Source organism: Hippopotamus amphibius, chromosome 9 (genome assembly GCF_030028045.1).
Source record: "Hippopotamus amphibius kiboko isolate mHipAmp2 chromosome 9, mHipAmp2.hap2, whole genome shotgun sequence".
NCBI classification, from domain to species: Eukaryota; Metazoa; Chordata; class Mammalia; order Artiodactyla; family Hippopotamidae; genus Hippopotamus; species Hippopotamus amphibius.
In genome coordinates this window covers 64274522-64288099 of record NC_080194.1, presented here as the reverse complement: position 1 = coordinate 64288099, position 13578 = coordinate 64274522, and the positions used below count along the sequence as shown (strand labels likewise).

Here is a 13578-nt window from a genome sequence, read left to right as displayed (position 1 = left end):
AACTTATATGCCATAAAATTCACTGATTTTAAATGGAAGCACTTCATTTTTATCGAATACATTTGTGGCTCATTTTTCAAAATCCCTCTCAGTTGTATTTTTATCTTAATTTAGTAGCACATTTCATTTATTTTTATTTAGGTATACATGTGCTAATGTTATTAGCACTGCTTGTGAACACTAAAGTCTTTTTTTTTTATAAGAACTTTTATTGAGATACAGTTAACATACAATAAACTGCATATATTTAGAGTGTACAATTTGGTAATTCAAGACAGTAAATCATAATTTTTATTTTTTTTAATTAATAACGAAAGAACTTTATTTTCATTCCTTAAATTTCACATGCCTTGAAACATATTGATTATGTTTCTAAGAAAGTAAATTATTTGAAACCTCACACATCTGTGTAAGATGATTATATAAACAGAAGTAAATCATCATTTTAAATGGGGTTCTTATCTTTAATTCGTGATAACATAATACTTTCCTTTAAGTGATACTTAACTTCATTAAATGGAGAAAATTCAAAAGCATGAGCTTTGAACCAAGGGACTAGGTGTAGGAACTTGCAGTTTTCTTAATTTAGTTTTGAAAAACCTCAATTCTTAATTCATTTACTATCTTTTTCAGAATTTTATCAAGCTATTATTAACACTTTCACTGTGACTATTATATGTTTGTAAATGTTAACTTTTTTGCACTTTTCATTTTAGCAGAGTTAATTTTCTGGTTATCAAGCCGGTTTATTAATAGATTGCCAGTTGAATTTGTAATCATCAGTAAATATTTTAATACATGGACATTCATCAGATCTCAGGCCTCTAAGAATTAGCATGATTTTCAAACTTTATTTTAAAACACCAGATGTTAGTACAATATTAAATTTATGTTTTTATATTTTTTAGAGCTCTGGAATAAATAGAAGTTATATTTTACAGCTTATAGAAAATAACAGTGAATTATGCTGGTCTTGAGAGAGGTTTAACCATAGAGTATAATACATATTTGGCTAAAAAGCAATTAATAAAACATAGCAGTTAAGAATTTATATCAGGTCATTAATAGAATTTTAATGTTTTAATAAAGAAAAGATCTGGGAGTTCCCATTCCAGGCTTTCACTGTTGTGGCCTGGTTCAATCCCTGGTGGAGGAACTGAGATCCTGCAAACAGCGAAAAAAAAAAAGAAAGAAAGGATCCCAGAATTCGAATTGGAAAGAGTATTTGAAATGATTCAGCCCAACATCGTTTTTACATATGAGGGAAAAGCAAAGAGAGGACATGTGAGTTGCCCAAGACACAACTAATTCATGGCATGTGATACTACTGCAGTTACTTCAGTTTAAAAACGGAATCACTTACTAGATTAGAAATGTTAGGTATACATTTAATTAACTTCAGAATTGGTACCAACTTCTCTAGTTTATGGTATTCTCCACAAACATCTTTAAGGAAACATTACGCCATATTTTACTTTTCTAAATACAGGAAAAGTTCTAACTAATAAATGTCAAATTCCTGTCAGATATCATCTTCAGAAACTGTTGTTCTAGGCAGGATTCTCACCTAACTTTATCTTTAGCAGACTTTGAAATGACACGTCATTGTTCCTAAAAGATGGCTATCTTTTTTTTTTTTTAAGATGACTATCTTTGAAATAATCTAGATGTGTTTACTTTCATAGACCATTAATGCTTAATTTTAAAGGATTAAATATGTTTTCTATGAGAAATTTTCAGCTCTGTAATCAAACGTCTTTGGTTATTGGTTAGGATAGCCAGAATTGAAGTGATTAATTTTGCCTTATATATAGTAAGGCAGGAAGCTGCAGTTTTTATAAATGAAATTTAATAGGATGAATACAAAATTCAGTTGAGAGCTAATAATGGAGTAAAAATGTAGAAACAAAAATGGGGTGAGATTTTTAGCTCCCAATAAAGAGATAAGAAGGTATTTAGTTTTGAGGGAACACAGAAGAATTCATATTCATATATTTTATTTTTCAGTTTTATAAATCCAAAAAGGAAAATTAGTGAGCTTCTGCTACACGTTTTTCTCTTAACTTTTGATATTTCCATTTCAGGCCATTTATTTCTCAGAAAATTCATTTTCCTGACTTTTCTACCAGAGACATACATAGAAATTATGTCGATTGTGTGCGATGGTTAGGTGATTTGATACTTTCCAAGGTATGGTAATACTGTTAAGCTGTATTTCCATTGTTTGTGTGAGTTGGAACTTTGCAGGGAGCATAGTGTTTTATGTAGTTGGTAAATTGGATGACAGATGGGGAATTGCCCTTTTTTTTTTTTTGAGTCTCATGTTACTTTGAAAGATTTAGAAACTTGCTTTAGGCATAAAACATCCTGATAAATTATAATTTGTGTTCCAATAAGATGAAAAATGTTAACTTGCAAGATGATACTGTTCTCTGATATCCAGTGTTATTGTAAAATAACCAGTATCTAAAACCAGTAGTGTGGTTGGTTGGTTGTTATTTTTAATGTTTGTGTCCATTTCAGTAAATTTACATGTACAAAAACAGACGGATGGAGTTGGTTCATGGGCTGTACTTTGCCAACCTCTGTGCTAGTATGTTGATGTATATATTTATATATATATTTTTTTTACTGATAATTTAGAGAAGGTGGTGGTGATGTCATCTGAACATTTAAGACTGTCAAATTTGGAGAAATGCTGTCTAGTTTCTTTTCTTGATATAGGTTTCAGGGCATTTCACATTTTCTTGGGCAGAGCCTGATTTATTTTTTCCTTGGCCATGAGGGTGTAGTTTCACCTTTCTATTTTTTAACTTTTGATCTTGAAATTAGATTCACAGGAAGTTCCAAAGACAGTTCAGAGAGATTCCATATTGCCCTTCACCCAATTTCCCCCATTGGTTACATCTTACATAACTGTAATACAACATCAAATCCAGGAAATTGACATTGTACAATGTGTGTGTGTAGTTCTAGGTCATTTTATCACATGATTTTGTCATTCAAGAATATTACAGTAAAAAAAAAAAATATTACAGTATGGGACTTTTTAAGATTTTTTTTTTTACACTCAGTGTAATGCCATCCAAGTGTTGTGTGTATCAGTAGGTCTACCTGTTTATTGCTGAGTAGTATCCTATGGAATGGATGTACCACACTTTATTTAACTTTATTCATCTATTGTAGGATATTTTGGTCCTTTCCAGTTTTGGCCTATTACAAACAAAGCCGCTATTGAACAATCGTGTTTAGGTTTTTGTGTGGACTTAAGTTTTCACTTCTCTGGGATAAATGCCTAGAAGAGCAATTGCTGGGTCATGGTTAAGTTCATTTAGTTTTTTAAGAACCTGCCAAACTATTTTCCAGAGTGGCCGTACCATTTTACATTCCCACCAGCAATGTATGAAAGATCCAGTGTCTTCGAATCTTCGCCGGCATTTGGTACTGTCACTATTTTTTATTTTAGCTGTTCTGATAGGTGTGTAGTGATACATCATCGTGGTCTTAATTTGCATTTCCCTGGTGGTTAGTGGTGTTGAACATCTTTTTCATATGCTTATTTACCATCCATATATCCTTTCAATGATGTCTCTTCATCCATATCTTCTGCTCATTTTCTTAATTGGATTGGCTTTTGTTTTGTTTTGTTTTTTACTGTGTTGAGTTTTGAGAGTTCTTCACATATTCTAAATATGAATCCTATGTCAGATGAATAGTTCCAGATATTTTCCAGTCTGTAGCTTGTCTTTTCATCCTCTTAACAGGGTCTTTTGCAGAGCAAATGTTTTTTATTTTGATAAAGTTCAATTAATTTATTGATTTTTTTAAAGCATTATTATTTTATGGATCATACTTTTGATATTGTGTTTAAAAGCTCTTCACTGAGCCATAGGTCCTAAAGATTTTCTGTGTTTCCTTCTAAAAGTTTTATAATATTGTTTTATATTAAACTTAATGGTCCATTTTAAGTTAATTTTTGTATGAGGTTTCGGTAGAAAGTTCATTGTTTGCCTATAGTTATTCAGTTGTTCCAGCATTTGTTGAAAGCCTATCTTTCCTTCTTTGAAGTGGCTTCCACTTTTTTCAAAATTGTTTGGCCATTCTTGTATGAGGCTAATTCTGGTTTTTCTCTTCTGTTCCCTCCACCAGTACTCCATACACAGGGTTAATTACTCTATCTCTGTAACAAGTCATGGAGTTGGTAGAGTGATTTCTTCCACTTTATTCTTTTTCAGTATTATTTTAGCTATTTTAGTTGCTTTGTCTTTCCATATAAATTTTAGAATAATCTTGTCTGCCTTTACTAAAAATCTTGCTGGGATTTTTTTTTGGCGGGGGGAAGATTTCGATTGGAATTGTGTTGAACCTATATATCAGTTTGGTGGGGAATTAATATCTCTACTCTGCTTAGTCTTCTGGTCCTTGACTATGGTATGTCTCTTCATTTAGAGTGACTGTAATAAATGGTATTTCTGATTTCTGTTTCTTTGCATTCATTGCTAGTATATAGAAATAATTTGATTTATGTGTATTAATCTTGAATCCTTCAGTCTGTTTGAACTGCTTATAGTTCAGGAAGGGTTTTTTCTGTGTGTGTGGTTTTTTTACTTGTTTGGTTTTTTTTGTTTTGTTTTGGTTTGGTTAATTGGGATTTTCTACATAGATCATTTCATCTGCAAATAAGGACAATTTGTATATCTTCCTTTCTGATCTGGATGTTTTTTAAAATTTCCTTTTCTTGTCTTATTTTGCTGGCAAGCTTCCAGTCCTGCATAGAACAGCAGTGTTAAGAGCAGACATCCTAGGCTTGTTTCTGATGTTAAAGGGGGAAAGGATTCAGTCTTTTACAATTATGTATATCAACTGTATGATTTTTGTAGATGGTCTCTATCAAGTTGAGAGCTGTACTTTTCCCTAATTTTTTCATAGTTTTATCATGAATGGGTGTTAAATTTTGTCAAATGCTTTTTCTGCATCAGCTGATATGATCATTGGTTTTTCTTTTTTAGCCTGTTAATACAGTGGATTGCACTGATTGTTTTTGAATATTGTATCACTGGAATAAGTTTACTTGGTCTTGCTGTGTAATTCTTTTTATATGTTGCTGAATTCTATTTGCTAATATTTTGTTAATGATTTTATATGTATTAATGAGATATATTGGTCTGAAGTTTTCTTATTTATATTGTCTTTGTCTGATTTTGGTATCAGTAGTACTGGCCTCTGGGCCTAGAAATTTTTAAGGAGGAGTTTAAAAATTAAACACTCAGTTCCCTTAAAAGTGAAAAGGTTATTCAAATGAACTGGTTCATACTGGGTGAATTGTGGTAGTTTGTGCTATTTGAGGAATTGATCCATTCTATCTACTATATGAGGGTGAGTCAAAAATTACCCACGCTCTGGCTGTAGAGTTTATTTTAACTTTTAGAAAAGACAAATACATCATTTTTTGACATCATCTCCTTGCTTTTCAATCCACTTTGTCCATCTGTCAGCAAGCTTTCACATTCCCTCATTAAAAGATGTTTTAGCCTGAGCTGCGAGCCAAGAACGTACTGCTGTCTTCAGTTCATCAGAAGTGAATCTTCGGGACTTCCCTGTGGCACAGTGGTTAAGAATCCACCTGTCAATGCAGAGAACTTGGGTTCAATCGCTGGGCCAAAAAGATCCCACCTGCCGAGGAGCAACTAAGCCTGTGCACCACCACTACTGAGTCTGCGCTCTAGAGCCCACAAGCCACAACTGCTGAGCCTGTGCTCTAGAGCCCACGAGCCACAACTACTGGGCCCACGTGCTGCAGCTACTGAAGCCTGCATGCCTAGAGCCTGTGCTCTGCAACAAGAGAAGCCACCACAATGAGAAGCCCACGCACTGCAAAGAAGAGTAGCCCCCGCTCTCCACAACTAGAGAAAGTCTGAGAAGCAGTGAAGACCCAACACAGCCAATAAAAAAAAAAAAGTGAATCTTCATCCTCATAGGGCTGCTTCCAGGGGACCAAACAGGTGAAAGTCAGATGGAGCAAGATCAGCACTATAGAGAGGATGCTTTAACACCTCAAGATGAAGTTTTTGCAGTGTCGGTTGTGGGCAGAAGTGTGTGGACGTGCACACCCTCAGATCACAAAAAACAAATCACTGCACACTCCTCTTCTTTCATACAAATCACAAGTGGGGCATCCATTTTTGCTTGTGCCACAGACTGATGTAACACATTCACATCTGCACAGCAGTGACTGGGGAGACAGTAGCCTTGAAGAGAAAGCGCTGATAAAACAGTGTGGCCAACAGAAGTTTTAATATAACCGGGGTGTGGGTAATTTTTGACTCACCCTGGTAAAATCTGTGTGTGGAAAGTTGTTTTTAGTATTCCCTTATTATCCTTTTGATTTCTGGAAGGTCTCTAGTGGTAGCCCCTGTTTCATTCCTGAAATTAGTAATTTCTATCTTCTCTTTTGTCAGTCTTTTTAGGGGTTTGTCATTTTTTTTGTTATTGTTATCTCCCATCTTCTTTCCTTTAGTTTGCTGTGAGTGTATTTTGTTCTTCTGTTTACTAGTTTCTTGAAACAGGAGCTTAGATTATTTAGTTGAGATTTTTCTAATGTAAGCATTTGGTGCTGTAAACTTCCCTGTCAGCACTGCTTTAGCTGTACCTCACAAAAATTTTGATATGAAGTGTGTTGTTTAGTTTCTGGTGCTGGAAATTTTTTGTTATCATTCTCATTGACTCTAGTTTGATTCCATTTTGGTCAGAATATACTCTGTATAGTTTTGATTCTTTTAAAATTTTTTGAGATTTATGACCTTGTTTTGGGTATGTTCCCTGGGAGCTTGAAAAGAATGTGGGTTCTGCTGTTGGGTGGAGTGTTCTGTAAATGTCAGTTAGATCCTGTTGGTTGACTGTGTGGTTTCATTTTTTTATGTCTTTGTTGATTTTCTGTCTACTTGTTTTATTAATTATTGAGAGATAAGTGTTGAAGTCTTCAACTATACTTGTGGCTTTTTCCCTTTCTCCTTTTAGTTCTGTGACGTTTTGCAGCTCTGTTGGTTGGTGTATACACATTTGGTATTGCTTTGTCTTGGTAGCTTGACCCTTTTATCATTATGTAAGGTCCATCTCTTTCTCTGGTAAGTTTTTTTGCTCTTATGTCACATTTATCTTATAGTATTATAGCCATTCCTACTTTCCTTTAATTAATAGCATATCTTTTTCAAACCTTCTACCTTTAATCTACCAGTATTGTTATATGCTGTGTATGTGAGTTTCTCATAGACAGGATATAATTGGGTCATATTTTTTTTTTAATTCACTTTGCCAAATTGTCTTTTAGCTAGTATATTCAGGCCATTTATATTTGAGCCTTAACTTACCAATTATTATATTGTCTACCATTTAATATTTTTTCATTTCTCTGGGTTTTTTCCCCTAACTTCCTATAGATTATGTGCACATATTTTATAATTCCAATTTGATTTATCTGTACTACTTTTGAGTATATTTCTTTGTGTAACTGTTTTGGTATTTGCTCTGGGTGTTACTATATATATATGTTGTCAGTATATCAGCATTTTACCACTTCCAGTGACGTATAGGAAGCTTACCTGTCTCTTTGTCCTCCACTTGTAATTGTCTTAAATATTCCCTTTACAATTGAGAACTTCATCAAATAGTATTAAAATTTTTGCTTCAACCATCAAACAGAATTTTAAAACTCAAGAAGAAGAATATTGTGTTTACTCATTTTGCTTTTTCTGTTGTTCGTTCCTCCTTTGTGATATTCCAAGATTCCTTCTTATATCATTTCCTTTCTGTTCATAAAATTTCCTGTGGCCATTCTTTCAGAATGGTGACAAATTTTTTTAGCTTTTCTTAGTCTGAGGATGTCCTCATTTCCCCTTCGTTCCTGAAGCGTATATTCACTGGAAATAGGATTTTGTGTTGACTGTTCTTCTCTTTAAACATTTGAAAAATGTTGTTCCCCCTCTTTCTGGTCTGTCATTTGTAATGAGACATCTGCCATCATTGAATTGTGTTTTCCCTATAGGTAATGTATTCTTTCTGTCTTAACTGCTTTCAGCATTTACTTTTCTTCATCTTTAGTTTTCAGAAGTTTGACTGTGATATGCTTGATATTGATTTCTTTGAGTTAATCTTTTTGGGGTTCACTTACCATCTTGAATCTGTAGTAGGTTTGTCTTTGGGGGACATAATTTGTCCCAAATTTGGGAAATTTTCAGCTATTGTTCACATTCTTATTTAGCCCCACTTTCTTCCCCCTCTCCTTTAGGAACTCTAATGATATGAATATTAGATTTTTTTGTTTGGTCCCTGATAATCTGTCATTTAATAAGTCTCTTTTCTTTTGTTCAAATTGGGTAATTTCCGTGTTCTAACTTTAAATTTAATGACTCTTTCATTTCTCTTCCTCTGCTGGTGAGCCCTTCTGTTGTTTTATATTTTGGTTATAGTTTTTTTAGTTCTGAAATTTCCCCATGATTCTTATCTTTTATTTCTTTGCTGAGACTTTGTTTTAAATGTTTGCAATTTCTCATTGAAGCATTTTTATGGTAGCTGCTTTAAAATCCTTGTCAGGTAGTTCTAACATCTATGTCATCTCCGTGTTGGTATTTCTTGATTATCTTTTCTCATTAAAGTTGAGATTTTTACATTTCTTGTTATGACAGGTGAATTTTGATTGAGACATGGATATTTTGGGTACTATTATGAAACTCTGGATTGTATTGATATTTAACCAGGCTTCCTCTGATAATGATTTCTGCTGGGGAAGGGGAGTGCTGCTTCATGATTGGCAGATGACAAGGGAAGTTCAGGTTCTCCACTCGGCTGACTTAGTGGTGATGTCTTTTTACTACTGGGGTGGCAGTTCAGGCTTTTCACTGGGCCTCAGGTGATAACCACCCTGGCAGGAGGGCTTGGGAGTCCTCATTACTGCTCCCCGCTACGTGTTCTTCACTGACATTGAGAGTAGTGGGTGGTTGTGAACATTCTGACTCTCTGCTAGGCCTCCTCTAATACCACCCCAGCCCGAGAGGAGGAGGAGAGTCACCTCATTACCATGAGGGGTAGGGAGGAGTCAGGGAATTATATACTTGAAGGGTTTAGTTACCACCTGAGAAGGGATCCCCACTGGGACTTTGCTGGTTCACATGTGGATGGGTCCATAGTTTTTTCTGTGGTACTAAATGTTTACCTGAAAATTTTCTCTCTCATGCTAGGTTGCCAGTTTCCTGGTCCTTTTGCAGAGAGTAGGCTTTTGTTGGGGCTTTTTTTTTTTTTTTTCACCTTTTCTTTTGTCTTCACTTGTTAGCTTTGTTGAGTTGATACCCTCTCTAGCATCCAGTCTGGGGTACAGAAACCAAGGAACTCAATGTCCTTCATGTCACAGGGTCCCTAACCACTGAGCATCCTCCCTACCCTTCTGTCTTTTAAGCTGTACTTAGTGAGATAAATAAGGAAAAGTACTTCTACTTCATTTGTTTTGGAAGCAGAAATTAAAAAGGGAGTAGCTCTAAAATTTCTGCTCTTAGAACTTAATCAGATGATAGGAAAGGATTTCTGTGTTTTAGGTGGAAAGCTGAACTGAATATTGCAGGTCTCAAATCTGGCTCTGCAACAGAACTATTGGGAGGACATGGTAAAAATAAATTCCTAGGCTTCATCCCCAGATGTTCTAAATCTGGCACAGGGAACTGGGAATTTGTAATTTTTAAAAACTGTAGATGATTTTCGAGTACAGCCATCAATTAGTGTGGGTAAATTCTTTTTACCTCCCTATGCTTTAGTTCTCCATGAGGGAACTCTGCTGATTAAGGATCCTTTACCAGTATAGTCAGTAAAAAGCATTTGAAGAACTATTTTACAATTTTTGGCCTCCCTTTTCAGAGGTTCAGTAGGGTTGGGGCCAAGATGAGTTTTTATAGAAAGTTCTACAGTCTATGTTGATCTAATTGTGCACTTAGAAGTCATCAGACTAGGTGATCTCTAAGATACTTACTTTACAATAAAGAACTTGTATAACAGATCTGTAGTCCTGGGATTTTATATAATCTAAAACAGGCAGAGAAGAAAAAAAAGCATGTTGTCCACTCCCTAATCTCCCTATGGCTCTGCTGTTAAACTGTTTAAATGCTGGTTAACCCACAGGGCTACCACATGTGCTTGTGTAGGCTGTGTCCAGTAAAGTTCCAGAAGGCATTATTCACCTACACCAGGATTTCTCAATCCTGGCCCTGTTGAGGCGGGGTAAGACAATTCCTTTTTGTGGGAGGAGCTGTTCTGTGCTTTGCAAGTGTTTGGCATCTCTGGCCTCTATTAACTAGAAGCCAGAGACATTGCCAAATATCCCTTAACCAGCAAATCATTGACCTACACAGTAATGTAAATAGTGCCCTCTGTTTTGCATATTTTTTTTTCCCATTCTATTCTTTACCACTTGCTGCTTAAGTAGAATGTATGTAAAAGTTCAGTGTTGCAGGATAGGGAAGGCATAACTCGGCCTATGTCAACCCCATCCCCTTATCAATGTCTTGATATTGAACCACTGCTTTTATTGCCTTCTGTATAATCTGATCTCTGAGGCCCCTTCTGTGAATTCATTAGCTTTCCTGTGATATCTGTTGAGCACCTATCATGTAGTGCAAACACTGGGGATGAAGAATGAATAGTTAACCAGATAAAGGGATCCACGAGGGGTTAGAAGTGGAATGGGGAAAGATGAAACTAGCAGAGTAAGCAGGGGCCATATTGAAGAGCTGTGTATTCTAATGCAATGTTTGTGGTTTTACCTTTGCTATAAAACACTTCAAGTCTCAGGATGCTGAAGTATCTAAAGCTGAATTTGTTTTGGCTTGGAAGAGAAGTTGTGACTTCAGAAGTGAATACTCTAGATAGTGTAATGCTTTTGTATTGTTAAAATCTGTTAATAATTAGACTTCTTGTCCATTAGTGTGAATACTGACTCTGTAAATATAAATGAATGTATATTGCTGGACTCAGTAGTATGAATTCGGAAATGCCAGTAGAGAAAAAGCTTTGTTTTTAATGTTTAAAATTCAGTTCTATGATTAACATTTCTTTTTTTTCTCATTTCTGTCTTTTTTAAAGTCTTGTGAAAATGCCATTGTATGCTGGAAACCTGGCAAAATGGAAGATGATATAGATAAAATTAAACCCAGTGAGTCTAATGTGACTATTCTTGGGCGATTTGATTACAGCCAGTGTGACATTTGGTACATGAGGTTTTCTATGGATTTCTGGCAAAAGGTAGCAAAATATTTTACATTTTGGAATTATTTTACTTAAAACCATGGCAATTTTAGTTTTCTCTGTAGTGCATCTGTATTCTGTTACCTCAAAGTTTAATCTACTTTGATTTTTTTTTGTATTAATTGCTTTGGCCTTTGATATTTATTCTACCCTTGTGGCTCTGCACACCATCTGCAGTGCTTATTACAAGTGAAATTGACAGGTGTCAATGGTGGCAGTTAGGTGTTTACTTTCCATAACATCTGTTAATAAGATTTAATGTTTTGGTGATTAGTGTTAATCTTTTTATATTGAAAACCAATATGGAAGATAGAAATAAAATATTAGTTATCTAAAATTTTAAAGAAATTTGGTGTTGGAATTTTGTGGTAACAAGTTACTTAGGTATTTATTTCTACATGAAAGCTTTGGAAATTTCCTGTGACTTTTACGACAGTTCTTTAAGATGGAATAAAGAGTACACACTAACTGTGCAAATTGTAAAGTCCTTCATAAATTTGCAAAATACCTTTTTACTTTACTCAAGACACCTTTGTGAAGTGCTAGTTGCTCTTATCCTCATTTACAAATCAGTAATATAAGATGCAAAGAAATAACCAAGAGCATTATCTTAGGCTGGAGCTGAGGTTTTTCTGAAATAAGAAAGATGTCTTAAGTTTGCTTGAAATCTTTATATCTTATTTTAATAGTTTGATGTCTTTTTAAAATATGTTTATACAGATGCTTGCATTGGGCAATCAGGTTGGCAAACTTTATGTTTGGGATTTAGAAGTAGAAGATCCACATAAAGCCAAGTAAGTATTTAGAAATTCCTCTTCATAATTTCTGACTTTTTCTCCAAAGTGTTATGTCAGTATAGAGGAAGTAATTGATACTTGCAATCCCATCCTTAAATCATTTGTAACATTTACATTCTCAGAGTATTGTAGAGTATTTCTTTTCTGTTCTAATAAGGATTGTTTTTCCCAAGTACTTTGGTTATAAGTTATTTCTCTTTTTTTTAATATTAGTTATATGGTGCCTCTTGGATTTAAAATATACCCAAATTTTATGAAACTTGAGATTGGGATCTTAGTGAAGAGCATGCTGGTTTCAGGTGTTTTCTATGTGACTTGGACCATCTATTTTCTAATCCGTTGTTTTAAGTTAGATACTGACGGCATTATATGTGTATGATATTTAACCTGTTGTCATGTTTTCTCCCTAGGTGCACAACACTGACTCATCATAAATGTGGTGCTGCTATTCGACAAACCAGTTTTAGCAGGGATAGCAGCATTCTTATAGCTGTTTGTGATGATGCCAGTATTTGGCGCTGGGACCGACTTCGATGAAAAACTTTTTCTCAGTCAAAGTTAGAGTGTGTTTTCTGTGTACAATAGAACTAATGTATCTTGCTAGTAAGGGCACATAGAGCATTTAGAGTTGTCTTTCAGCATTCAATCAGGCTGAGCTGAATGTAGTGATGTTTACATTGTTTACACTCTTTGTACTGTTTCCTGCTCAGACTCTACTGCTTTTAATAAAAATTTATTTTTCTAAAGCTGTGTGTTATTTTAGTTTATTTTGTTCATTGTGATGAAAAAAAAATTGAAAGTAATAAAATTACACCTTATCTTTTTTGCGGTGATTATTATTGTTTTATTTGTGTAACTGGAGAAAGCTATATAATATAGTGATTAAGTGTATAGACTAGAACTAAACTCAGTTTTAATCTTGGCTCTGCCACTAACTGACCTTAGATAAGTAAGAGGATAAATGATTTAATAACTGAGGGAATTAGAACAGTACTTGACTATACTAAACCCTTATCTTTATTGAAAATTGTATTTCCTGTGGTTTTATATTTCTTGATGATTTCTTCTATGATAATTTTGTAATAAGTCAATTCTGTAAGAGTTGTGACATGCAGTGTTTTAATAACCTATCTTTATAGTTAAAAAATATTATTGCCATTCAGTTTACAACTTGATCATTAGTAATCTTAGTGGAAATATCATTAAAGCAAAGGAGGAGAGGACATAGATGCTTAAATGCAGTGGGTTGAAAAATGAAAGAAATGAAGAGTATGTTTGTATAGTGAGTTATTGCCCCCTTTTCTAGAAGGGTATTGGTTAAGAGAAAAAAGTAAATTGAACATCTCTTAGGGTTGAAAGTAGTTGGTGATTTCATCCCAAACATAGGGTGCTTTGCTTATATTTATGGAAGAGAAAACAGTACCAAGACTAGAATTAAAGTATAAAAGACCAGGAAAATCCCCAAAGAGCTAGGACCAGGATGACATGTGGAGCATTT

General features: G+C 34.5%; 1 protein-coding gene across 5 annotated transcripts in view; it reads left to right on the top strand.

The window, feature by feature from the left end:
• Positions 1-12821, top strand: part of EED (embryonic ectoderm development) — a 31008-nt gene extending 18187 nt beyond the window's left edge. For 2 of the 5 annotated variants that reach the window (XM_057749914.1, XM_057749912.1), the window contains 5 exons: positions 2085-2190; positions 3367-3441; positions 11122-11280; positions 12004-12077; positions 12491-12821. In XM_057749914.1, the coding sequence (XP_057605897.1) occupies positions 2085-2190; positions 3367-3441; positions 11122-11280; positions 12004-12077; positions 12491-12617 (541 nt within the window). In that variant the 3' untranslated portion in view covers positions 12618-12821. Of the gene's footprint in view, positions 1-2084; positions 2191-3366; positions 3442-11121; positions 11281-12003; positions 12082-12490 lie in introns of those variants that run through there. The other 3 variants (XM_057749913.1, XM_057749916.1, XM_057749915.1) reach the window with 3 other exon arrangements.
• Positions 12822-13578: the final 757 nt, after the last annotated feature.